At 44.4% G+C, this 26,638-nt stretch overlaps 2 protein-coding genes across 2 annotated transcripts in view; one reads left to right on the top strand and one right to left on the bottom strand.

Moving 5' to 3' along the window:
- Positions 1-4,787, bottom strand: part of Vezt (vezatin, adherens junctions transmembrane protein) — a 68,619-nt gene extending 63,832 nt beyond the window's left edge. Inside the window, 1 exon segment of the mRNA XM_028880247.2 lies at positions 4,634-4,787. Coding sequence (XP_028736080.1) covers positions 4,634-4,669 — 36 coding nt within the window. The 5' untranslated portion in view covers positions 4,670-4,787.
- A 164-nt stretch (positions 4,788-4,951) lies between these two features.
- The window catches only part of Fgd6 (FYVE, RhoGEF and PH domain containing 6), a 128,344-nt gene continuing 106,657 nt past the window's right edge, over positions 4,952-26,638 (top strand). The window contains 2 exon segments of the mRNA XM_028880248.2: positions 4,952-5,307; positions 12,992-15,368. Coding sequence (XP_028736081.1) covers positions 5,292-5,307; positions 12,992-15,368 — 2,393 coding nt within the window. The 5' untranslated portion in view covers positions 4,952-5,291.

Genomic DNA, 26,638 nt, shown 5'->3' with positions numbered 1-26,638 from the left:
AAACAAAAACAAAAGGCAGGCAATGAGTGTTTTGGATTAAAAGACTCAATATTACAAAGATGTCAGATTTCCCAAAACTAATCTTCAGACGATGTAATCGCAAACAAATTTTTCACTGGCTGTGTTAAAAACTGAAATTCCCAGGCTCATCATTTTAGAAGTCATATGGAACAGTGAGCCAAGAACAGCCCAAGGCATAATAAGGAGAATCATATGACACAATGGGGGAGAAAAAAGCAAAAACTTACCCAGTGATATAGCACATGACTGGAATCCATTTTGGAGGCTGAGGCAGGAGGATCCCAAGTCTTTGAGGAAAGCCTAGCTTACCCAGTGAGACTTTAAAAAGGGGTAGCCTTTAAAAAGGGCCAGATGTGGTGGTGTATACCTTCAACCCCAGCATTCAAGGAGGCAAAGACACCATCTCTATGGGTCTGAACCAGACTGGTCTACATAGTGAGCTCCAGGCCAGCCAGGGCTATGTAGTGAGGCCTGTCTCAATAAAATAAAACAGTACTTTGATTTGTAACAAAAACAACACATTTTAATGGGGGAAGGGATGATGCCAGGCCAACCACATAGCCATATAGGGAAAACATGGCAGATCAATGGTCAAATGAAGCTTTCAGAGAAAAAAAAAAATGTTTGTCATTTTTAGGGAATGCAAATATTTCCTCGGAGCACTGACCATAAAAGAAAAAAGATTAAGTGGATTTTAATGAATTTAGGAGAGTCTGCTCTTTGAAAGAAGCTATTGAGAGTGCAGAGGCTGCCACTGAGATGGCTGAGTGGGCAAAGGTACTTGCTGCCAAGTCTGAGGTCTGAGTTTGATTCCGAGGGCCTGCATGGTGGAAGCAGAGAATCAACTCTGGAGAGCTGTCTCCCGACCTCCATGTGTGCACACAGACACACACAGAAATGTAATAAATTTTATTTCAAAAAATGGGCAGAAGCCACATACAGCCTAAGGGATGAGGGGTAGATATACAATTAAGGATTTGTTTTATATATATATATATATATATATATATATATATATATATATATATATATATATTATGCTGTGGGATGTTCTGTATGGCAAATGTGTTGCTCTGATTGGTTAGTAAATAAAACACTGATTGGCCAGTAGTCAGGCAGGAGGAAGTATAGGCGGGGCAAGGAGAAAAAGAATTCTGGGAAGTAGAAGGCTGAGTCAGACACTGCCATCCACCATGACAAACAGCATGTGAAGATGCCGGTAAGCCAAGAGCCATGTGGCAAGGTATAGATTTATAGAAATGGATTAATTTAAGATATAAGAACAGTTAGCAAGAAGCCTGGTACGGCCATACAGTTTGTAAGCAATATAAGTCTCTGTGTTTACTTCATTGGGGTCTGAGCGGCTGTGGGACTGGCGGGTCAGAGAGATTTGTCCTGACTATAGAACCAATGGAAAACACACTGGTCATTAAACACATCATCAAGCATCTTAAGTTCTATATCCAAGATACAGAAAACCACACACAAATACCAATACACATCTACCAGACTGATACAATGTCTGAAAGGGTGCCGGTAAAGGATGTGGCGCAATAAGACCTCTTAATCACTGCTGACAGGAGTTTGGATAACTGTTATGGAATGATGTTTGACATACCTATGTAAGACAAATATATGTATCTTCAATAATCCAGAATCTCCACTTCTAAGTATATGCCCAACAGAAATATGCTTAACAAAAACACACACTGAAAGATTCTAACACTATTTACAGTAATTTCAAAGCAGAAACTACCCAACACACATCTTCAGAAGACCTGATTAAAAAGAGCCACATAATCACATGAAATACTGCATCAAAATAAAATGCCTAGGTAATCATATGAATGATTCTCACAAAGCCAGAAGGAAAAAAAAAAGAGAGAGAGAGACACACACACAAAAAACGTATAAATGAAGCTTCACGGTGGGTATGTAAAGAATAAGAGCAGATGAAACTGACCGAGGCTAGTTACTACTGTTCTGAACAGCCATTATCTTTGGGGTAGGGAATAGTAACTTAAAAACAGCAGAAAGGAGACACTGGTGTCCGTCAGCGATGTTCCATTGATTAGTTGACCATCCATCAATTTGTACACTCTTAGTATGAGCACATTCCTTACGTTATTATCTTGTGTGTGTGACAACGATCAAGAACGTTAACCAGAAGGCTGGGAAAGTACGTCTACAGATAGGATAATGACAAAGTAATAGATGGATAATTCATGAAGGGGCTGGAGAGATCACGCAGTGGTTAAGAGCACTGATTGTTCTTGCAGAGGACCTGGGTTCAATTCCCAGCACCCACATGGTGGGTCACAACTGTTGGTAACTCTTGTAGGGGATCTCATACCCTCTTCTGGTCTCCAAGAGCACCAAGAACACACGTGGTACATAGACATACATGCAGGCAAAATATCCATACGCATGAAATATTAAAACATAAAAGGAATGTGCTGCTGAGTAAGACAAAACCAAAAACAATTCATGAAAATCAACTTTTCAGAAGCTAGGCTGAGAGTGTAGCATGCTTATTAAGCATGGGCAAGCCCTGGGTTCAATCCCTAGCACCCAAATCGTAAATACATAATTTTTAAATGGCTGCTAAATCTATAAATGTAAATCTAAGCAACATAATGTTATCACTGTGGGGCATGATGGGATACACTATAATCCCAGGTACTCAGGAGGCTGAGATGAGAGAGTGGGAAGTTCAAGACCAGCTTGGATTATAAGACCCTTTCTCTCCCTTCCCCCCCCCAAAGTGGGGAGGGGACAAGATTAACAAGAAATTTAAATTTAAGTAAAAATATATTCAAAACTCTGTGGTATAATAAATGTTAAAAGTGTTTGTTTGTTTTTTTAAATCACCCAAACATAGTCATATGTTTGAACAGGAAAAAAAATCAAAAAACTTTTTTTTTTTGCTTTATCTTTTATAACAAAATGTTTTGTTGTGAGACAGGGTCCCTCATATCTCCAACTCACTGAGTAGCTGCTAACTTGGAAGTTTCTACAACGCTCCTACAGCTGCCTTTTGAGAGCTAGAATTACAGGCGTATGTACACCACCCTAATAAGTTTATGTGGTGCTGGGTATTGAACCAGGGGACCTGTTGTGCGCTGGGGGCAAGTCCTCTCTCTACCAACAGAACTCATGCTCAGCCCAATACAATGTTTTGTTTTTTGGTTTTCTTTTAACAAAAAAACAAAAAACATTCTATCCAAAAATCAAAGAAAATAGGGTAAAAAAAAAAAAAATCAGCCACCTACTTTTGCCTCCCTTTTATCCCCCACATTCACTCTGTAGCCATTCCCTCAATTTTTTTTATTAGAAATGACTGTCCAAGTCATGATTTTATTAATTTTTCTTTGATTTCCAAAGTGTATGCTTTTGTTTTCTCTACTGAAGTCCTTATACCTAGACCCTTCATTATAGCAAAATAATCATATTTCCCACTTAGAGATCATATCCACATAAAATCATTTTATACGGCAGCTCTCTGTACTCCGGCCCTCAAACTGCACATTAAATATTGTCACCCCACCCCGATCCTTGGCATACTCAAAATCCTTTTCCTGCAGTACATTTTCTCCCATCCATTTTTCTAATTTCATTCATGGTTGACGATTTTTCTAGGGTATCATTTGCTGGGTGTAGTTTTTTAAAGTGCTAAGAACAGACAACGGTTTCCAAAATGAGCCTTCCATTGACAGTTAGTACATATGTCAACATTCACATTCTATAGTATGCCTCACTCTCCCATTGTACAGCACGGGGGATTTCTTTTCTCTTTCTTGTCTTAATATCCTAAAATCTAGTTGACTGAGGGAAAGTAAGGCATACATATTCAGAACCTACATTCCCATTCCAGGGTGTGGGTTTTGACCTGCCTGTTGGGAAAAAAAATGGCATTAAAAACACCAGACTTTATTTTTTTTAATTCAAGATGGCAGAGACATCCTAAAATAGTCCTACACAAAAGCATTCACACCCAGACCAGAGCTTCCATTCAGAACTGGCTACACCTAGCGCAACAGCAAGGACAAAAGAATGGAACGGTAGGTGCTGAGATGCCGGAGCCCTCACCATTGGCCACAGGTCTCAACACTCTCTAACAGATCGTAAACCCAGAGAGGAAGCTGGCACCTGCTGCCCGCATTCCAAAGGCCACGCCTTGACGGTGCCTAGGATGATGATAACCGGAGGCACTCCTGGATGCAGACCCGCAAAAATCAAGGCTTGAAAGGGAGGAGGTTAAGTAGTAGAGAGAGTACCGGGCACGTTTCGGCCCCGCCCCAGCGAGGCGCAGTCCCGGGCGGTGCAGCCATCGGGTATGGGTAGAACCGGGCTCGCAAGGGCCGGCCAACAGTGCAAGCTCTGGGCATGCTGGTTGAGCCTGGGGGCAGCGGCCAGCTCCGACAGGACCCCGCGGGCTACACCTGTCGGGCGGCTGCAGCCAGCAGGCCCGGAAAGAGCGAGGGACCGGTGACCCAGGCCCGCAGGCGCGCGCCGCCCGATTCCTCCCCAGCCGAGTCGCTTTGCCTCCTCGCTTCGCCTCTCCTCTGTCTTCAACAAAGGCGGTCCCCGCTCCCCGCCATTGTCTCCTCACCTCAAACACCACCTCTTCGTCAAACTCCGGTGTCATCCTTCTCCGCCATACCACCCGCCTCAGCACGATGGGAAATGAAGGAAGGAGGGCAGGCAGCAACCCAGGCTTCGGCTCCTGCCCACCTCTGGGGGAGGGCTGAAAACTACAACTCCCGGCATGCCTCGCGGCGCACGCCCTCCCCTTCCGAGCTGCTGATTGGAGCAGAGGGGGAGCGTGTCGGCCTGGAGGGGCGGGAGCGGGCGGGTGTTCCTGAGCTCTTATTGGAGAGAGCGATGGCTTTTGTCTGCCTTTTACATCCCGGGACTACCAGGGGGCGCCCGGAGCGCGGATTTTTTTTTTTTTCCCTCCCTTCGGACTTAAGGAGGGGCGCGCGTCCGCGAAGCCGCTGCGAGCTCGCGCCCCCCGTGCGCGCGCCCCGGCGGTCGTCCCGCAGCGCGGCGGAGCGGCGCTCGTGCTCGTCGTCCTGTCGCCGGCCGCTAGCGCCCCGGGGACGCCGGAGGGTCGCGGGGAGTCCGGGGCGCCCGTCCTTTGTGAGGGTGCGGGACGGAATGTGGGCGCCGCGGAGGAGTTTCCTCTCCGGCTGGAACTCCGGGGCGTGTGGACCGACCGGGAGCCATGGACTGAGGGCGTGAGCGGCGCGGCGCGGCGCGGGGCAGTCATGACTTCTGCCGCCGGTAAGTGGCCGCGCTCGCACCGGGCTGGGAAGTTGCTGCGGGCGAGCCGGCGGGCTCGGGCTCCCGCTGTCTTCCACCTTCCCCCCGACCGGGTGGCCGCTGCGGGGCTGGCGCCGGTCGCCTGGCGCCGGTCGAGGGGTCTCTTCCCGAACCCCGGGATCTCCGCCTCTTTGAACCCAGGTGAAGCGACGGCGACGCGGCGCTTGCTCCGGGGCTTAGGCGAGGTCGCCTGTGCGCGGTGCGGGAAGCTTGGAGTCGGATGCGGGAAGCTCGGAGTCGGATGCGGAGGAGTCGGTTATTCTAAACTAGGACAGTTTTCCAGAGTTGAACTAATTCCGCTGCTAGCCTGGGTTGCTTTAAAAACCTCGTCTTTATGGATTGCAACTCTTCGCATGTGTAAGGAAGTTTAAACTGAGCTGGTCAGACCCTGATGCTTTAAGTTCTATTACCTGAGTAATAAAGCGCACTGTTAGGTGGCAAGAAGACAAAAAACAACCGCCCCCAACCAATAAGCAACCCCCCCCCACAAACAAAAACCCCACCCCTTTTTTTCTTTTCTTCACCTTTTCTTAACTTTTGTTTTTTCCCTACTCGTACCCCGACAGTGTAAACAAAGCCCTCTTTTCTGTCTGCCTCCTTCCCACTCACCCAAATGACAAAGCCTCCGCTTACCTTTGTGTAAATTGAAGCATTTCTGGTCATTGTATTGAGAAACATTCTTAAGGGGCACTTTTTATTTTCCAGACTTTAAGTGCCCAAGTGACGTTACGGACCTTTTTTTATAAGAACGTAGCTTATTTTTAAGATCAGAATTTAGTAAGGTATGGAATATTTTTGAAAACATCTTTACCCACATTCGAAGAGACTTCGATGAGGAATTTCGTAGTAAAATAGTTTAAGGCGTCACTTCAGTTACGTCTAGAATAAGCACTGGAGTATCAGATTAAATTTTCTTTGCTTGCTTTGGCGTTTGTTTAAAATTCCTGCAACTTGAAACTGTCAAAGAGCACACCAAATGTTCTGATTTGTACTTCTGAAGCCTTGGAATAGTCCCTGCTAGGCATAATCAGCTTTCATTAAACAAGCCAGAACTCAGGCACTAAGAAAGCAAGAGGCTGAAGTATTCACGGTAGAAAGTGTAGATCTTCTCTCTTTGATGTTATGTGTATTCATTCATGTGGTCATCATGCACTATGAGAGTCATTTACAAACGTTTCTTTCTTGTTTTTTTTTTTTTTTTAATTTAGAGGGGGTGGGGTTCCACATACACTGTGGATTGTTTTTAGCCTAACTTTCTGCGCCTCACCTTCATTCAACTGTATTTAAATTGCTGAATTAATATAATTAATTTACATTCAAATAAACATTTTAAAAAATTATTAATTAAAATGTCTAGGATTCAAATCTGGAAGTTTATGATTGTTTTCATTCGAATTACACTAGAATAAGGCAAGCTATTTTTATACTTATCAACTTTACAATTAAGGAAATCCACAGCATTTTTGTGGTATTTAAAAGCGAGACACTTCCTGTGTCTAGCTGAGTTAGTTTTTTTTCTTTTTTTTTTTAAGCATGACTTGCTAAGAAACATTAACTACTTTTTTGCTCATCCATCTGATGAGATTTATTATAATTTTTTCTTATGTCTAGGGGATGTGGAAGAAGACTGAGGTTTTTTTCCCACCCCTCTGTGACAAAGTTACATATACGTTGTCCTCTCGAGCTATGTGTATGTGGGTCAGAACAATGAAGTTTATTAAACCTGGGGGGAAAGTTACTCATGGAGTGTTTTTAGTCTATTCCGGTGTACTTGGGAAGGTTGGCCTTATTTAAGATTAGGGGCTATTGTACAGCGTTGGAGTCATATGTGCCCTGAAGAAGAGCTCATGGTTTTTTTTCTGCAGCTGTTAAAGAGTGAGCTCATAGAAGAGAGTTTGGAAGTATTCTAAGTAGTATATGAAAAAATAAAAGGAGATAGACTATCCATCCATCCATCCATCCATCTATCTACCTACCTACCTACCTACCTACCTATCATCTGTCTCCCATCATTGTGTGTATATACATTTCACAATTTCCTTAATGCCTGTGCTTTTTTGCATCTGGGCTGTTGGAATAGCCAAGAGAGTAAGTGTACGCACGAGCCAGACCCACCTGTGTGTAGCAGATGATGAGTCTGTTTAGGACAGGAAAACGGTACTGACACTCTGCTTCTCTACCTTAGATGTCCCTGGAGCCCAACAGCTGTGTAAACAAAAGATTTGCTGCACTGCTCCAAAGAAGCATTTGGGTCTGATTGTTAACACAGCGTCAAGATCCAGAGGTGCTGGATCCATTTCCAAACTTTGCGTACTGATTTCAAGGTTTCACATCGGAGTAGATCACAGTAGAACGTCTCGCTAGTGTTGGTTTTAGCTGTGTTTGTTTTAGAATAGAGCCATTAAAAATAACGAGGGCCAGTGAGAAATGTTCTGTGGGGTAGGCTCTTGCTGTCAAGCTTCGTGACCCGAGTATGATCCCTGGAACCCACACAATGAAAGTGGTCATCTAACACGTGTGTGCTATGGCATACACAGTGACCCCCCTCCCGCGCACACAAATAAAATATAATTTAAAAAATACTAATGAAGCTGCCATGGTATTAGAGAGGGTGAGCCAGGAAGACTGCAGTTCACGGATATGCAGGGCTACACTGCAAAGCCTATCTCCGAAAACTAAAAAAGAAATCATTGTAAGGAAAGATTTTTTTGTATATTGCTGTACCAGTGACTTGGCAAACACTTGTTCCTATTAGTCATTAAGGAATTATACAATAATCCTATCCTGCTCCCTTTTCAAAACATCATTTTTTTTAAAGATTTGTTTTGAAGTGTGTGTGTGTGTGTGTGTGTGTGTGTGTGTGTGTGTGTGTGTGTGTGGTGGGTAGAGGTTTGTGCATGTATGAACACAGTTGCCAACAGAGTTCAAAAGAAGTTCTTGGATTCCCCTAGAACTGGAGTTACAGTCAATTGTAGAACCCTCCCGACTCTCTCCATCCCCTAATCCCTGCCCTGTTCACATGGGTGCTGGGAACTGAACTCAGGTCTTCTATAAAAACAGTATTCACTGTACTCTTAACCACTGAGCCAGCTCATTAGCCTTCAGCACACCATTTGGAGTTAAGTTGCATATTGAAGATAATAATTTTCTGTCACAGAGGACACATAGTGTCCTATACATGGCAGCTGTCCATTCTCAGGCCCCCTTTCAGCGCTGGGAACACGATGAATAAGACCATGAATAAGCTGGACTCTTTGAGTTATATTATTGACTTCTTCCACTTGAATACACAGGTAACTAACCATAGTAAGTCCAAGTTCACAGTTAGTTAATGAGTATGCATGCGTCGCAGGCTTTAGAACATAATGCTGTACTGTGTTTCCTGGGAGTCGGCCTTGGCTCACATGCACTTACCTTGCTTCCTGTGACATTAAGAGAGAACAGGAATTTGTCTCTTGCAAGCAGACTCAAAGGAAGGACTGGAATTTGTTGGGGTGCATTGTGTAGCACTGGTCGGTTGAAGAGAGAAGGCATCCAAGATGAAATTTTAAGGCCTATGTGGCAGCAGGAAGGTCCAGCCTCTTCTGATGGACTGAACCCTGAACAGCCCTACAAAGGCGTATTTATTGATTATTACACGAAGTATTTCTTCATACCATGGTCCCTAATCTTAATGTACATGTCTTACTGAAGGAGAGCATCATATGCCTCCATGACTCTAGTCCTTTATTATGTATGTATCATGTACAATACACAATAATACAAGAGCCTCAGGTGTGCCTGAGGGGTCTTGTGACCAAAGTCATGGGATGACTGCAGAGCCCTTTCAGCAAAACAATTCTATAGATCACGGGAAACAGTCACTCTTTTCTACAAGGATTCTTCAAGGTTGAAGTACTTCTAAAAAAAAAAAAAAAACCACAGTTGTTCTTTCCCATTATCTACCCCATACAATGAATGATTCTACTAAATTCCTACAACAGAAATTGCTACTAGAGATTAACTATGATTTAGGGAGGGTGAGGCAATAGTGTTAGAATTATTATGTGGGGAGACCCCCGAGAGTATCCTGAGAATGCAGGGAACCGTGCTGGCATGCTGGGCAGATGCAGCCTCAGGCTGGTGGGCGACCCACTCCATGAGGGCATGGCAGCAGGCCGGCGGGTGAACATTCACAGCCCAGAGGCTACATCCATGTGGAAATGTTTATTATAATAGAGAGACAAAGAGAAGATAAGGGGCGGGGGTCAAGGGGTGCACACCTCCTGGAGGGGCGGAGTTTTTCCTTGAGAGGAGTCTTCTAAGTCAGGACACAAGGCGGCCCCAAGGGGCGGGATTAGAGTATTAACATTTAGGATGGAAGGAAGGGCTAAAATTGGTACTAGCAGCAAGTAATAAAATGCTTTTGGGAGGCTGAGCTGGAGGATTGAGAGTTTGAAGTCAGTCTCGGGATACATAGCAAGACAATAACAACAAAATAAATGGTAATAAAATGTTTTCAATGAAAAGCAAAATGACTTGATTAAATGACCTTGAACCTTCTGACTAGACTCTAAGGTCAGAAAGTAAAAAGTTAATGAGATTAACTATATCTTCCTCCTTTTCTTATTTATTTATTTATTTATTTATTTATTTATTGTTTGTTTGTTTGTTTGTTGTTTGTTTTGGCTTTTTGAGACAGGATTTCTCTATGTAGCCCTGGTCGTCCTGGAACTCACTCTGTAGACCTGGCTGGCCTTGAACTCAGAGATCTGCCTGGCTCTGCCTCCCAAGTGCTGGGAATAAAGGCATGCGCCACCACCGCTTGGCTAAACTGTCTCTTAAAAAATAAATCTTGCCGGGCGGTGGTGGCGCACGCCTTTAATCCCAGCACTCGGGAGGCAGAGCCAGGAGGATCTCTGTGAGTTCGAGGCCAGCCTGGGCTACCAAGTGAGTTCCAGGAAAGGCGCAAAGCTACACAGAGAAACCCTGTCTCGAAAAAAACCAAAAAAAAAAAAAAAAAAAAAAAAAAAAAATAAATAAATAAATCTTTTAAATTATTATTATTGTGTTGTATGGTGTGGGGGGGCACACAGTGTGCACATGAAGCTTAGAGAACAGCTTTGTGGAGACAGTTTTCTGTCCACCTTTCCATGTGTTCTGGGATTTGAATTCAGGTCTCCAGGTTTTTGTGGCAAGTACCTTTATCTGGCCAGTCATCTGGCTGGCCTGGGTTTCTTTTTAATTGTGGTAAAATAGACCATCTTAACCTCTTTTAGTTTTTGGGGACAGGATCTTACTGTATAGCTCAGGCTAGCCTCAAACTTGTAACAATCCTGTCTCTGCCTTCTGAGAGCAAGTACTGGGATTCCAGGCACGCACCACTATGCTGAGCTGTCTTAACTATTTTTAAGTGTACAGATCAGAAATGTGAAGAACATTGTAGTAACTGCTCTCCAGAACTCATTTTGTCTTGTAAAAACTCCTATTTTTAATTCTCTGAAAAAAATCCCAGACCTAGGACGTTTTAAGAATGACGGAAATGAAATCAACGTGACAGTCTGTCAGTTTTTATTGAATAAGAGGGGAGATTGGGACAAGTCCTCAGGCAGTCATACTTTCCCTTAAGATGTGACTTGATGGATGGGGAATTTAACTTCATACACTATTTCAGCACTGCCAAAACCTCAAGAAGCAAACCTCAGGCTAATAACGTGTGTATCGAACAGCTAACTGAAAAGTGACTGCTTTGGGGATTTGGATTATTTTGAAAGTTCATTGCCTGCCTTATGATAACCTTGTACCTAGGAATTGAGTTTGATAAGGCATCTGTTGTAAATCTTGGCTGTGCTTATAACAGAGTTTGAGAAATCCCTTCCTGCTCAAGAAAGGAAGTAGAGCACCCTGCTTTTTTTTTCTCCCATTTTACTCAGTTCCATGTAGTATTTTTCCAAGTGTTATGACTAATTTTCTTTGTTAAGAAGAAAATCAGCACAAATGAAATATCAAAGCTTCTCTGTGTGCAAGTAAATGAAACAATGTTGAACGGTCCTGTGCAGCATATATTGTGAGATTGTTTTATAAATAATTTTTTAAAATTAATTATTAGATTCTATTGAAGAAGCTAAATTAAGAAGTATAAGATAAAATGTGTTTGAACTCAAGTCCTCTGGGGTGTGGGGGGTGGTATGATTGACAAGTAGAAGTTCCTAAAGGAACTTAAAAGAAATATAGTTTCTGTGTATCGTTTTTAGATTTATTAGGTCTTTAAAAATAGTTTGTTTTGTTTGTTTATGTGTGTGTCTCTTTGGGTGTATGTTCAAATGTGAGTGCAGTGCCTGTGGAGGCCAGAAGAGGGTGTCCTATCTGGTTGAGCTGGAGTTTCAGGTTGTTGTGACCTCCTTCATGTGGGTGCTGGAACCGAACTCTGCCCCTCATGGTTGAACTGAAAGCACTCTTAACCACAGAGTCATCTCTCTAGCTCCTTCCTTTTGGTCCTTTGTGTAAAGCTGCTGTCAAGTTCATGTAGACTAAGAGCTGGCCTGCACAAATGCAGCACTGTATAATAGGCGTTGATGAAATCTTGACGTGCAGTGGTGAGGAAGAGTTGCTACACCAGAACTTGTGGTCATCCTTTAATGCTGGGCTTGATGGTCCAGGCCGTAATTCCCAGGACACTAGAGAAGAATGGTGTGAGTCTGAGACCTGCCTGGCTTACATAATGAGATCCTTGCTCAGAGAAACAGCAAGCACATAGTGCTTACTGGTGAAGGATAAAAGACATAATCAGTCAGCCATGGGAAATGAAAGCAATACAGATGTACAGATTGTATGTTCAGATACTCTCCAATTGTTTGATCTGGAGCCAGGCCTGGGCATGTGGCAAAGCTCTATGAAGAAATATCATGAAACTCCCAATTGATCCTTGGACAGAGAAATACCAGCCTCATTATGAACCTCAATTAATACCAGTGAGTTTACTTTCAGTTTTTTGGTTTTTTTTTTTTTTTTTTTTTTTTTTAGGGTAGAAAATGTCTGGTTTCCACATTACTTTTTCAGAATGTTTTGGTGGGTTTTATCAGGTAGACACATTCTTTATAACAGGCCATTACACAGATCTTGTCACTGAACAGTGGTGCTGATTTATGTGAGAAACTAGAGTTGCATACTGTAGGAAACTCTTAAGACCCGGTAGATGAGCTGAAGATACTACATAGAGTCACTAAAGAAAAGCCAAGGAGTTAATGTCAAGGTTAGAGGAAAATCAGTAGTGGATTAACTAAGAAATGTACAGTCTGTCCAAAGCTGTGCTACACTAGAACTTAAGGACAATTTCAGGAAATTTAAAGAGTAATGTTGACTCTATAAGATAATATAATCTGCCTAGTAAAATGAAAGGTCTTACATACATACATACATACATACATACATATGTTTATATATAAATTTTATTCAACAGGCATGGCAGTGCATGCCTGTAATCTCAGCATTAGAAAGGCATTGGGTATGAATGACTGTGAGTATGAGACCAGCCCGAACTATGTTGTAGATACCAAGCCAGATAGGGCTGCATAGCAAGACCTTGTTATAGAAAACAAGTAAAAACAGGAAAATGTCATGTCGTTTTATATCCTCTTGTGTCTAATTATTATATTTTCCTTTCTAGAGCTTAAGAAGCCACCACTGGCTCCCAAGCCAAAGTTAGTGGGGACAAATAACAGGCCGCCTCCCCCTCCCATTGCACCTAAACCGGACATCGGAAATGCTAGTGTCCCACGGTTAACAAAGAAAACCAAACCGGCCATTGCACCAAAACCAAAAGCCCTGACAAACTCGGTTGTTGAAGACATCAAGCAGTCACCCTCCCAGAAACCCCCTGCGAACCTGGAGGAACGGGGGCCAGAATTACCCGAAAGCACCGACAAGTGTAATTGCCGAGATGTCGGGGATCCGCACGGTGATTATATTTTCCCAGCGTGTTCCTGCGGTTCTGGGTGTATTCGTGAACCTGGGAATGGAGAAAGTCTGTGTGCAAAGCAGCTTGTTCTAGAGCCTCTGGGAATGAAAGAAAATGTAGAGCATCGTCAAAACGGGGAGCCCTCTTTAACTGCAAAGAGGAGGAATGGGTTTGATTTGAGTGGTGCAAAGGGCCGGAGCCAGAGGGGTGTGATTTTAAAGGCAGGCATCTTAGAGGAGAAGCTCAAAGAGGTCTTAACACAACAGCGATCCCCCTGTAGTTCCCCGAGGAAGCACAGAGCTCCAAACAGCGCAGACATGAATGGTGACTCTTGCTGCAGCCGACAGATCAGAATTGAATTTGCAGATCTGTCCCCTAACCTGTCCAGCTTGGACAGAGTTCCTGCTCATCCCAGCTGCCACCCACAGCTCTCTAGGGATGAGTCTCAAAACCTCGAGACTTGTCAAGCTGGCCAGAGCGCTAGCCACCCTCATTCCTGTGAACTGGAGGACACAAAGGTGTCTTCAGATGGAACTAGTCACAAGACAGAGGTCACAGATCTTGGTCCTTTAGAAATTCGCCTATTACCTTATACCTCCAAGTTTCCGACACCCAAGCCCAGAAAGACACGCGCTGCTCGTCTGCTTCGCCAGAAGTACGTAGATACTCCTAGTGAAAGCACCGAAGGGCCAGAGGAGGCAGACAATGGCTCTTCTTGTCTCCTTGAAGATAGTTTGAAAAACAATAAAGTCACTGTTCTGCACCAGGATGTTTTGTGTGACCAGGGACAAGTGGACAAAGTGAAGCCAGCGGACCAAAGGGCATTGCCTAGGGACTCCAAGAGTGACAGACAGGACCCAGTCAACTCCCGGAGCGCTGTGCGTCACGAAACGTCTTCTTTGGAAAAAGTGGCACCTCCTCCAGGTGCAGATTCGATTTTGAGTTCCGACAGCACAGCAGACCATGGTTCTGGAATGTTACCTGCTGGGGACAAAGAGGCTAGTTGTCTACAGTGCCCTGCTCAGTCTTTGAGCTTGCCTAAGCAAGTCAAATTATCCTGCACTGAGCATCTGCCAACTACCTGTAACGTGGAATCGTCTGTGCCTCAAATACAAAAGGAGCCTAAAATTGTTCCCAAGAAACCCCAGAGACACAGCCTGCCTGCTGCTGGGGTCCTTAAGAAGGCTGCTTCTGAGGAACTTGTAGAAAAAAATTCTTACTCTTCAAGTAAAGAAGCAAATTTGGAGAAAGGTCTCCAGAGAAATCACCTGCAACACGTGGGCCCCTCAAACCACGGTATGTCACCATCCTCCTTGGATAAGCCCAACCCGACTTCAGAAAAGCCGGTGTGGAAGTTACCTCATCCTATTTTACCTTTTCCAGGGAGCCCAGAATCCTTGAAGCGGGTCACTTTATCCTTAAATAAGGAGCCTTCTATTTCCCTAACCAAGCCAAGAGCAAAATCCTTGTCGGCTGTGGACATGGACAGGTGCGATAAGCCTTGCAAAGAACCTCCAAAGAAAACTTCTTTTAAGAAGTTGATTAACGTGAAGCTGTCCATTGGTTTCATAAAGAGTGACTTTCAGAAATTTAGGTCCAAAAGTTGCCAACATGGGGACGTCACGACAGGTCATCTGCTCAGTAGAGAGCCAAAAGGGCTTGAAAGGGATGGGCAAGGTTTGGGGACAGGAGACGAGAAGAGAGGTAAACCCATCAAGGCATATTCTGCAGAAAACTGCAGCCCGGAATCTCAGAAGGTGAAGTCCTGGGGCCAGACCAGTGCAGCTAATGGTCACAGAGCTGAGTCTTTGGACGACCAGCTGCTCTCCAGGATCTCATCCTGTCCGGTGTCCTACAAGTCCAGTACAAGCGACTGTGCACCAGAGTATGAAAATGTGCGCCATTATGAGGAGATCCCAGAGTATGAAAATTTGCCCTTCGTTTTGGCCGGAGGGAAAACTCCAGAGTTGGGGTGGCAGAATTCCAGCAGCGTGGAGGACACGGATGCCAACCTGTATGAAGTCGAAGAGCCCTATGATGCTCCAGATGGCCAGCTGCAACTTGATCCCAGACACCAGCCTTCCAGGTAATACATAGGTGCCAGCCAGACCTGCACTTTTGCATGCACTGCTGTAATTAGCCTCCAACAACTCCGCGGGACGGGACTGCAGAGAGGGAAATCACTTGTTGAGGGACTGATTGAGAAAGGTGTAGATGAAAGCAGGTCTGTGTTCCGACTCCTCTGGTCGTACAATAGGAACGGGTATTTGCCTTGCAAATCCAAAGGCAGTCCAAAGACTTTAAATAGCAACACTATTTTCATGTCCTCTTGATTTGTGTGGACTTTGTTTTCCTGCGACCTGCTAAGTTGAATTCCTGCTGCTTGAATGGGTGTGAGTGAATAGGGAGTTATTTACTGGCGCACAGACACAGACCGTAACAGTGGAGAAAATGGCGTTCGGTCTGAAGTGTCCCCGGGAGTTGTGGTTCTCTCTTTTCGTTCTATACCCGGGCAAACAAGGAGCCCAGTGGGCGCTGCAGGTGTGGACCGGGCCCAGGCGAGGAGGAATGAGCAGGAGACAGGGAACAAGCGCCATCTTCCTCCTGTCCGTGGGGCAGAGACGGCCTTTCCCCCCCTCCCGCGTTTGCATGCAGTCCTTCTTCTGTATTTTGAAGCCTTCAACTTACCCTAAGGTTGCAACACGGTCTTTGAGAACTCAGGTCTTAAAGTGTGACTTGTAGAGACATCCCGAGCACATAGGGACTCCATGTGAATTTAGTGGGTGAGTTAAAGAAATAAAACCGTCAAGCAGATTGGAACACGAAGTGAAGCAGATCGTTTTGAGTTGACGTTAGTTTTCAGATGCTCTCGCGGTGTTTTCTTTATCGTCATCTATATCTTTCCTCTTCTTCCCTGTAAAAGGCTCCTTCATTCCCTTGCCGGTTTTCTCTCACAGCTGACTCCGATTTATTTATTTATATGTCTACTCCTGAATGTTAGTATGTAGGCACAAACCCCTTCCTTTTTACAGACTTGACATCCAACTATTTGAAGAATTTATCTGTTTTCAAATGTGTGATATTCTACTATGAAGCAACTTTATTGGTATTTTAACATGCTTTTGCGTATTATTTACGCGCGCGTGCGTGCGTGTGCATGTGCGTGTGCGTGTGCGTGTGTGTGATGAGTTTGGTTTGTTTCTTCAGCTTATGCTCCTGCCTAGCTATGATAATATTTTTTTCTTGTAATGGGAGACTTGAGCCTTGGGATTTGTTCCCCGAGGGTTTACCACTATCTCTGAGGTGGGTTCTTCCCTTCTGGAACTTGTTCGTCTGGCCTGCTGCTGGCTTTAGGGGGAAGCGGTTTGGAGGGACTAATGTAGATGGCCAGCCAGGATAGCTGGTCAGGCCTTCCTAAGGAGGGGTTTTCTGGAGACCACAGGAAGCCAAGGGTGGCCCTGGATGGGCTGCAAGCTGTCCGGGACCGTCTGGTGAAGAGTGGACGACTTCGGCTTGAAGTTCGTGTTCCACGGAGAGTCTTGTTTAAGCCATGAACAGGGAGGAGTCCTCAGTGGACTTTGAGGGAGCCAATGCTGTCAGCCATGGAGTCCGACTCAAGCCTGAGAGCTTGTTCCTTTTGTAAACTGTTGACTAGTCAGAGAAAACAAAATGCAGCTCTTCAGTGAGGAGGACCCTGGTAAAATGAAATGAGGTAAATGAGAGACTGAGAGCTGAGAAGATTCAAGTGGAAATCCTGAAGGTATGTCTGTTTGCTGAAAATGTAGCCCCGTGCCTTGGAATAATTAATTCAAAATGCAGGATCCTGGCTGGGCATGTAGTTCAGAAGTCTAGTACTTACTTGCCTAGCATGTAAGAGTCTGTTGGAGAGTCATCAGGAAAGTGTTTAAAGTGTCTCAGCCCTCAGGGAAGGGAATCTGGGTCTTCCCTGGGGCTCTGGGTTAGAGTGCCACCAGCTTTGGAGTCTGCATATTCAAGCAACCAAAGTTCTGGGTAAGTAAATCTATTTGGTTAACTCAGAGGTATCCCAATGGTCACCTTCTTTAAAACATAGATATTTCATAAATCTGAACATTTACAAGTCTGTAATAACCTATTTGTCATTTATCAGGAGATATTTAAATGGTAGATTGTCCCAAATTCTGATTAGGGTTATAGTCTTTTAGACTATTAACAATTGTAACTCATTGTTTTTCCCAAAGAATGGTGTTGGAAATGGAGGTAAAGGTTTTTAATCCCCAACTCAAGCTAAGAGTTACCCCCCTGCTCCAGGTGAACTTTCTTTTTTTTTTTTTTTGGTTTTTTGAGACAGGGTTTTTCTGTGTAGCCCTGGCTGTTCTGGAACTCACTCTATAGACCAGGCTGGCCTCGAACTCAGAGAGATCCGCCTGCCTCTGCCTCCCGAGTGCTGGGATTAAAGCTGAGCGCCACCACTGCCTGTCCCGTGTGGGACCTTCCTTGTGATCCTGTGGCTGGGGTTGGAGCATTGGCCTGGGTGGATTGATCTGTTATCTCCGAGGAGTAGCCAGCGACCTGTAGCTTCTATGGTGAAGCGAGGAGAAGAATGAGGAAATCAGGGGCAGAGCTGAATTGGCTGGGAGGGATGTTGTTAAAGGAGGAGTGATAAGGAGGAGAGGGTGGGGTGGCTGTTTATAAGCAAAGACTTCTTTCTTTACTTCCTTTCCTTCTAGAATGTCTGTCCCCTCTCTCTCTCTTCCCTGCTGTCGTTCTCTGTACACTGAGCTCTGCTGACCGCGGCGGCAGGAGTGAGTAGGGACTAGAGGAGGGAAGAGGGTGAGGAGAGGCACTGGGCAGCTCACTGGGAAGGATGAGTGAAGAGACGGAGGAGCGGAAGGCGAAGGAGGGAGGAAGCGGACTTCTCCTGGAGACGGAAACGTAAGGCGCGTGTGTCACCATTTGCTTACTGCTCCTGCGTCTCAAAGTGATTTCATTGGAAGTGGGATGTGTGAGTCACTCTAGAATGTTCTAGTGCTTCGGGCAGTTGTTTCATCTACTTGTTTTTTGTTTTGTTTTGTTTTTTTGGAGATAGGATTTTAGTCCAGGATAGCCTAGAACTCTGTATAGCACAGGCTGGCCTCAAACTTGACCCCTCCCTGCCAAAGCACCTCCCCCACCTGTGGAGTGCTGGGATGTGAGGATTGTAGGCTTGGGTCACCACTCAGGGCTGGGGTAAAGCCTCTCCCCAGAGTGTTTGAGACATCTCTGCCCTCTGTTGTACTGGGTACAGGTGGCGAGTTTTCAGCTACTGCTTTTGTTTAGGAAGCTTGATTTCCCAGGGAAGGTTGTACTGTTTAGGTCATCGATGATAGCCAACTGTAGAATAATCTGCGAAGTAGTAACATTTAATTACTAGAATTTCCCTTTGAAACTGAAGCAGGTGTCTTGATTCTAAGGAGAAAACTTTACCTGGAGACATTCCAGAGTTTTCTTGTAATACTTTGGTTTGTTTTTTATAGGCACTTAAAAAATGATGGCAGTTGTATTTTTCTAAGTGATCTTAATAAGGCCCTCTGATTCCTTTTTAAATGGATATTAAGCATGTGTGCATTCAGAGTTGAGATGAGTATTTCTTGGCGAGGAACTCTTCCCAGTGAAGCAACAGGTAATTAAAGTACATGCTGTTTTTATTGACAGTTGTACTGGCTAACGGGGTACTGAAGATCACCTTGGGCCAGGGTGCAGCTCATTAGTGCTGTATTGCCTGGTGTGCGTGAGATCCCAGGTTCAGTCCTCTGTACAACAGAAGCAGAGACAGCCTGAGAGATGGGGTGGCACGTGAGCCTGCGGTTTTTTTAAAGTCGGCAGGCTCAGACTTGGCGTTCAGGAGCTGATGGGTTCTGTTTTGTAACCATAGGAAGGGCATGTTAGTGGGACTTTGGAGGGAGAGTGGGAGACTGAAACGGAAGTAGGATTAGAAATGTGAATTAAGTCTCGGTCTCAACAGGTGTGCATTTATATTTTGGTCTTCCAGAAAAGGAATTAAAAATAAACTAAGTAGATTTAAGAGTAATTTGGAGAGATGGCTCAGTGGTTAAGAGGACCAGCTGTTCTGCCACAGAACCCGGGATCCATTCCCAGCACCCACATGGCAGCTCACATCCTCCAGTTCCAGAGGATCTGGCACCCCCCCCCCCACACACAGACATACATCCTGGCAAAACACCAGTGCACATAAAAGTAATTAAATCTTTTTTAAAAAGAATAATTTATTTTTCATTACTCTACATAACTTCATTCCTGTTGAAGACTGAATACTATCTTTGGTTGGTTGTTTTTCTCCATGTTAAACATGGAACCAGGCTTAAAAGCACCACCCAGTAGCTTTGCAGGGCATCTGGACTGTCAATGGGCAGGCCTGGCCTAGCAGACGTCTGATTGTGTGTACCATCTGGTGGTACTGTTGAATTTTATTAATGTGATTGTACAATCAATGGACAGGCGATAAATTAATTGCACTAACGAGCAATTTCTGTGTTGTCATGGCACAGATAAGATCACACACAGCAAGGAGGTGGGGGTGGGACGTATAACCTCTCAACAGCAGCCCTTTCCTGGAGTTATTTTTAGTGTCAGGAAACATCAAATATTTGTAAGCCTCTTTAACTGCCTTTCCTGGTCACACAGATTTGGCAAATCTGGTTGTTTCCATACTTACCCATGTTTGACACCGAGGCGACAAGAGTTGGGTCTTATTTCTTCTGGGTAAATGTTTCCTTTTTCTTTAAAATAAACGTTAGAAGTTAGTAAATTACACAGTTTTATCCAGCTTTTTTTTTTTTTGGTCAGAGTAGATAAATTGATGTCTTGTCAAATACTGGTTTTTGAGTCTTTGGGTGTCTTAGACCTTGTCTAAGGCAGGGGCTCATTCTGTGGGTCGTCCAGGCTGGCCTTGAACTCAAGATCCTTCTGCCTCAACCTCTTGCGCTCTGAGATTATGGGTGTGTAGCATGATCACACTCAGCTTACTTCTAACACTTGTAGAAGCACGCACGTTTTAGCTGGGGATCTAAGAAGTCTGTGGCGCACAAGTGCAAGTGTGTGGATGTGGTGTGAGTGTGGTGTGAGTGTGGTGTGGGTGTGGTGTGAGTATGGTGTGAGTGTGGTTCGAGTGTGCGCGAGTGTGGTATGGCACGTGCGGAGGTCAGAGGACGACCTCTGGTGTCCGTTCTCACCTTCCGCCTTGGGAGACAGGATCTCTCGGTTTCCCACTGCTTCCTTCCAAGGCTGGTGGGCATCAGGCTGTTGGGCCTGCAAGGTGCCAGCCAGGGTTCTCCTCTTCTGCCACCACCTGCGTCCACATAGGAACACCCCAGGGTTACAGATGAGCACCCCACTGTGTCAGCTCTGTGTGAGTTCTAGGGATTTGAACTCAGGTCCTACAGCTTGTGTGGCGAGCATTACCCACTGACCCGTCTTTCCAGCCCTTCGTGTTTTTCAGTTAAGAACTGAGCCATGAGCTGGAGGCAAGGCTCAGTGGTTAAGAGTACTCACTGCTCAGAGGTATCAGTTCAGTTCCTAGAACTTACGCCAGATGACTCACAGCTGCCTGTAACCCCTGCTCCAGGGGATTGGGCACCGTCTTATGGCCTCTGTGGGCGCCTATACATGTAAGGCCTACAGTCACACAAACACATAAATTAAGAAAACACACTAAACAAACTCAGCAGTGGAAAACTAATTATTTAGCTGAGAAAGTATAATGTTACCTTTATTAGTTTATTTGTCCATAATGGCCTACATTAGCCATTAGCCTTTTCTACCTCAAATATACAGTTACTCAAGAGTCAATGGTATGATTTCTCAGTTTATTAATGCCATAGTCTTATTTTCTATCATTCCCCATTAACATTTCTTTTGAATTTTGTATTCATTTTCATGTCATACCTTTGTTAACTTTTAATGTTTAGACTTTTAATTTTATTTTACATGTATGAACATTTTACCTGTGTATGTATGTATGTATGTATACTATGTGCATGCCTGATAACCTATAGAAGTCAGATATGGCATCATATCAGGAATTGGAGTAACAGATGGTTATAATCCACCACATGGGTGGTGGGAATTGAACCTGGGTCCTCTGTAAGAGTGAATCTTTTTTTTTTTGTTTGTTTTGTTTTTTCGAGACAGGGTTTCTCTGTGTAGCTTTGAGCCTTTCCTGGAACTCACTCTGTAGACCAGGCTGGCCTCGAACTCAGAGAGATCCGCCTGCCTCTGCCTCCCGAGCGCTGGGATTTGTAAGAGTGGATCTTAACCCCTGAGCAACCTCTCCAGTTTAACCCCAACCCTCTTGTTTTTTTTTTTAAACATATTAGGCTAGCAACCTAACTCCTGCTGAGTTGCAAACATCTTAATAGATTTGGTCCATTCCCACGTTGATCAAGTGTCTGCTTATCTTTACCTGTCAGGACCTTAAAGGTTTACATATGCAAGCTGGACAATACTTGGGAAGTAGAGACAGGAGGACCTTGAGTTCTGAGTTATCCTTAGCTACCTAATCAAGCCTGGGCTACATGAGGCCCTGTCTCCAACAAACAAACAATAAATTACAAATACTTGGGGAGGGGGGAAGCAGAGAATGAAAGAAATCTGGTCACTGGCACATCTGCCTTGCCCCACAAGTTCATTTTGGGAACACTTCCCCAGGACCAAAGGCAGAAGGCACAGGAGTAAAGCAGTTTCTGTTTGACTGGAATGAACATTCTAACTTTGGGATGTCTAGGTCTGGTAGAGGGTGTGTGTGTTGAGGAGGAAACCATTACTTGGGAAGATGTGGGGAAGGTGAACTTGGCCTGGAGGTCCCCAGGTCGTGCAGGGGAATTCAGGATCCAGGGTCCTGTTTGTACAGAAAGGGATTAGCATTTTCCCCTTTCGGGAATTCATAAGTAACAACTGTGCTTGTGTGTGACCTTTGACTTCTGTAAGCTTTCTGTGTTCTTGCAGACAGTCCTTAAAATTGTCATTTTTTTTTCTGAAATCACGGATGTATTTGTTAGGGCCCTTTGGATTAAAGAAGTATGACGTTTCTCTCAGCCTATTTAGTTTAATGCCGTTTTGGTGGGGAGTCCAGTTGAGCAGGGTCTTCCTCTGTGGTTCTGGCTGGCCTGGTATTCTACTGTGATAGCCCAGACTGTCCTTAACTTGCAGCAATCCTCCTGCCTCAGTTTCCTCTGTACTGGGATTACACCTGTGCTCCACAGTGCCTGAATTTAAGAAAATTATAAAACTAAGCCTGGAGATGGCAAAGTGTTAGCCTAGCACAGGCCATGGGTTCAATCCCAGTGGATAAAAATAGGCATGGTGAAGCCGGGCGGTGGCAGCGCACACCTTTAATCCTAGCACTCGGGAGGCAGAGGCAGGCGGATCTCTGTGAGTTCCAGGCCAACCTGGTCTACAGATCGAGTTCCAGGAAGGGCTCCAGAGAAATCCTGTCTTGAAAAAAACAAAACCAAAAATAGGCATGGTGGTCATGGCTGTAATTCCAACACTCCTGAGGTAGAGACAGGAATGGATCAGAAGTTCAAGGCCATCTTTGGGCTATATAACACATTCCAGGCTAGCCTGGGCTATATGACACCCTACCTCAAAAAAATTTTTTTTAAACTATACTTTAGGTACAGAGAATGGTTTGCATTATAGCACATTTTGGTTTGGAGAAACTAAGAGGAATTACTGACACTTAAAAATATTCTGAATTCAAAGTAAGTTCAAAGCTGGGCATTGTGGCAAAATATTCCTGTAATCAAAGCACTTGGCCAACGGAGGCAAGAAAGCTGGTAGCCGAGTTCAAGGTCAGCCCTGGCTATAAGTGAGACCCTGTTTCAAGAAAAAAGAGACAGAGAGAGAAAGAAAGGACTGCCTACTATTTTCTTGGTGGTAAAGGGAAATTGCTTTGGTGGTGTAACCCGCCTTCGGTCATTTTGTTTGTGAATCTGTCGGGAAAACAGTATTTGTAAGTAGTTTTGACGTTGTCAAAAAGAATCTGTCACAGAAGCTGCAGACACAGGCCTGGCTGGAGCTTGTCAGTGACGTCAAGTGCTCCGCTGCGATTTCCAGGAAGAGCAGCTGTCCCCTGCAGTCAGTCACCTTTCCCAGTTTCTCAGAATCTTGTGTTTACACAGACCCTTGTTGGTTCCACTTGAGGGTGGACGGGAGTGTCCTTATACCCGTTTAGAAAGAAGTTGAATCACGTTGAAGTGGTTTTATGAGAAAGGGTGATGGCCGGACAGCCGCCGGATTGGCGGCTGGAGCCCTCCTCTCCAGGGGTCCGTTTACGAGATCGAGTCTTCCAGTTAGCAAGTCTTTGGGTTTCTGCTACGGGAGAAGTTAAATAATAAACACCAAACAAAAAAAGGGCGTTTCCCATGAATGTTTGAATGAAATAGAAAAGCAAGTGTATGTAGTCTATGTTCAAAATGGCGTGGCTGCGTGTTCACCTTCAAGCTCATGTGGATTCAGTTGAAAACTTTGTGTATTTTGCTTAGATCATTTATTTTGTTAAAGTCAGTGTCTTAATAATGTTTATATAGGTGGTCACGCTGGGACACATCCTGATATCATTTGGAGCATTATAAAGAGTTATAGATGTACTGGGGCTGTCTAAATCTGAAAAGAAATTCTGAATTTGTGATGGTTTGGCAGCTGCGAATCTGAGTCCAAGGACTGGACCGAGAAGGAATAATTTGTACCTGTCTTTCTACTAATCTTTGGATGTATCAGCAGTCAGATTATTTTGATGAGAATCCTTTTCTCCACACCACCACCCACCCCACATATACATGGCTAAGGAGGAGGGGACAGTCTGTTCAGCCACTCAGATTAGGCCATGGGGAGATGTCAACAAATTCAGATGTGGTTTAGTTGGTGGCAAGAGATTCCGATGTCAGTCTGTCAGGAGGTTGGGGTAAGGAAACTATTAAGGAGTTTCCCCTCCCCAAAATCAAGTAGTCTGAAATAAATTAATTATACCTTTTAGTAGTTCTAGATTAACTATACTCACAGACTTACTACATTTTATAACTAAAGGAGTCATTGCCAAGCTTCTTTATCAGCCTCTTCACTCATTGATAAAATCCAAACCTTAGCAAGACTCACAGACTTTCCCCTGTCAGGAAGATGAGAAACTAACTGTAAGACCAGGGCTCCATCCTAGAGCTCCAGACCTTCCTTCCCCTGCTAGAGACAGTCAGGATCCGAAAGCTCCCTTCATCAATGGTGGGAAGATTCAGACTGACTTGCATCATCACTCAGTTCTCTTGTGAAAGATACTATTACCTAGTTAAGAAGGAGGAGGCCTCTCCCAGCTGCACCGGAACCCAGAATTACAGGCTCATTGTGTTTGACATGGGTCAGGGAGGTGAATGTTGAATTAAGCATGCTCGTTCAGCATGCAGTTCGGAACGAGAGTTAGAGTGTGTCTTACTGTGTTGCCCAGGCTGAGACTCCTAGACTCAAATCATCCTCCTGCCTCAGCCGCAGCATACCACTAAACCCGTCTCAAAAGTGTAAGACTGTCTGGTGCCACCAGTATATGTTAACAACACTTGGTTGCCTCACACTATCAGCCTCCTTCAATCCTGTGCTTCCTCTGCCCTACCAAAAGTCAGAACCGGAGAATCGCAGAACTGGAAATGTTCTCCACATCAGATACTGTGGACTTGGTCTGTAACCAGACAAGCTCCTACCATTTCTGACAGGTCGGGAATTATGCCAGGAGCTCTTGCCCATGCAACTTCGTCCTTATTATTCCGCAAGATGGATCTTATCATTTTTTTCAATAGACGAGGAAACTAAGTAACTTGCTCAGGGACATGCAGACAGTACATAGATAACCAACTATTGAACTACGAGTTCTTTTAAAAAATTTTTTTAATTGATTTTGCATACCAACCACAGTTCCCCTCCCTCTTCTCTTCCCTTTTCCTCCCCCCATCTCCTTCCTACCCCCCATACAAGTTCTGATCCTGTGGCATACTGACTCAAATCCTCACATCTTCATGTTATTCTTCATGGTTAGCCATGGTTTTGATATTTTATTATGTTTAATACTGGTAGAGGACTGTGGACCTTTTATCCAGGATACAAAGGAAGAAATACTCCTGTTCCCAGTCTAGTCATAATACCCAGATTTTTCAAGCAGGAAGAACTCAGTGATTGCTATATTTATGGTCAGGCAAGAGATGCTTCAGACTTTGGAAACTGAATTATATCACATTTTAATTTGGTCTGTTCAGCAGTGGTGACCACTCAACGCAAGTAAAATGTGGTTTCTGTCATTTGCTAGCTGAATGTGGTCATTCATGACATGGAAAGCATTGTACATGACTTACATTTGTGACATATAATACTTGCTTTTTTTAAAATTTAGACAGGGTTTCTCTGTGTAATACCCCTGGCTGTCCTGGAACACACATTGTAGACCAGGCTGGCCTTGAACTTACAGAGATCCATCTGCCTCTGCCTCTTTGAGTGCTGGGACTAAAGGTGAGTGCCACCACCACCCAGCTGTAATACTTGCTTTTTTAATCTCTTGTTTTATGTTCCTCATGCTGTCAGCACCTTTTTCAACCTCCAAAGTTCTTTGATTTAATAACGTGAATCACTATTTATAGATTTCCCCAGAGTAAATAATTTTGTAAGACTAAAATACCTTATATAATAAATTATATCCCCTCCTCTTTTTGAGACAAGAGCTTAGTATGTAGACCAGACTGGCCTCAGACTGTGGACCCTCGTGCCTCAGCCTCCCAGACAGTCGGATGACGGGCATATGCTAGCACTTGCAGGATTATCTCTGTCTATATCTAGCACTGACATTATTATCTTAATGAAAAAATGGACTCAAATTAATGGTAGGGTGTTTCTCCCAGAGAGGCAGATGAATAGTGGACAGTGAAATCAAAGATTCTTTTAAATTATTTTTTTAAAGAAAACCAAAATTGTGTTTCACTTGCTGGAGATTTGGGGTCCTCAGAAGGTTAAGACCTGGACATTGGCTGCAGGTGTGCGTTCAGTCAGGGCAGACACAGAGATGCTCCTCGACAGAGCTGCGGGCATTATTGCTATGGCTACTGTGTGGCTCAGTCACTGACCTCGGCCCCCTCGGAGCGTTGCTGCATTTGCCACTGACTAAGACGCCACTTGGTGATGTATTTTGTTTTCCTTTCCTCTTCTCCCCTTGGCATAGCAGGTAGAAACTGACTTAAGAAGTTAAATAGACAAGATTGATCTTCGGTGTGTGTGTGTGTGTGTGTATGTGTGTGCGTGTATGTGTGTGTATGTGTGTGCGTGTATGTGGTGTGTGTGCTGTGTTGAGGG

The sequence above is a fragment of the Peromyscus leucopus genome, chromosome 18 (assembly GCF_004664715.2).
Source record: "Peromyscus leucopus breed LL Stock chromosome 18, UCI_PerLeu_2.1, whole genome shotgun sequence".
Classification (NCBI taxonomy): Eukaryota; Metazoa; Chordata; class Mammalia; order Rodentia; family Cricetidae; genus Peromyscus; species Peromyscus leucopus.
Note: the sequence above shows the minus strand (reverse complement) of the source record. Positions and strands in the feature narration are given on the sequence as shown.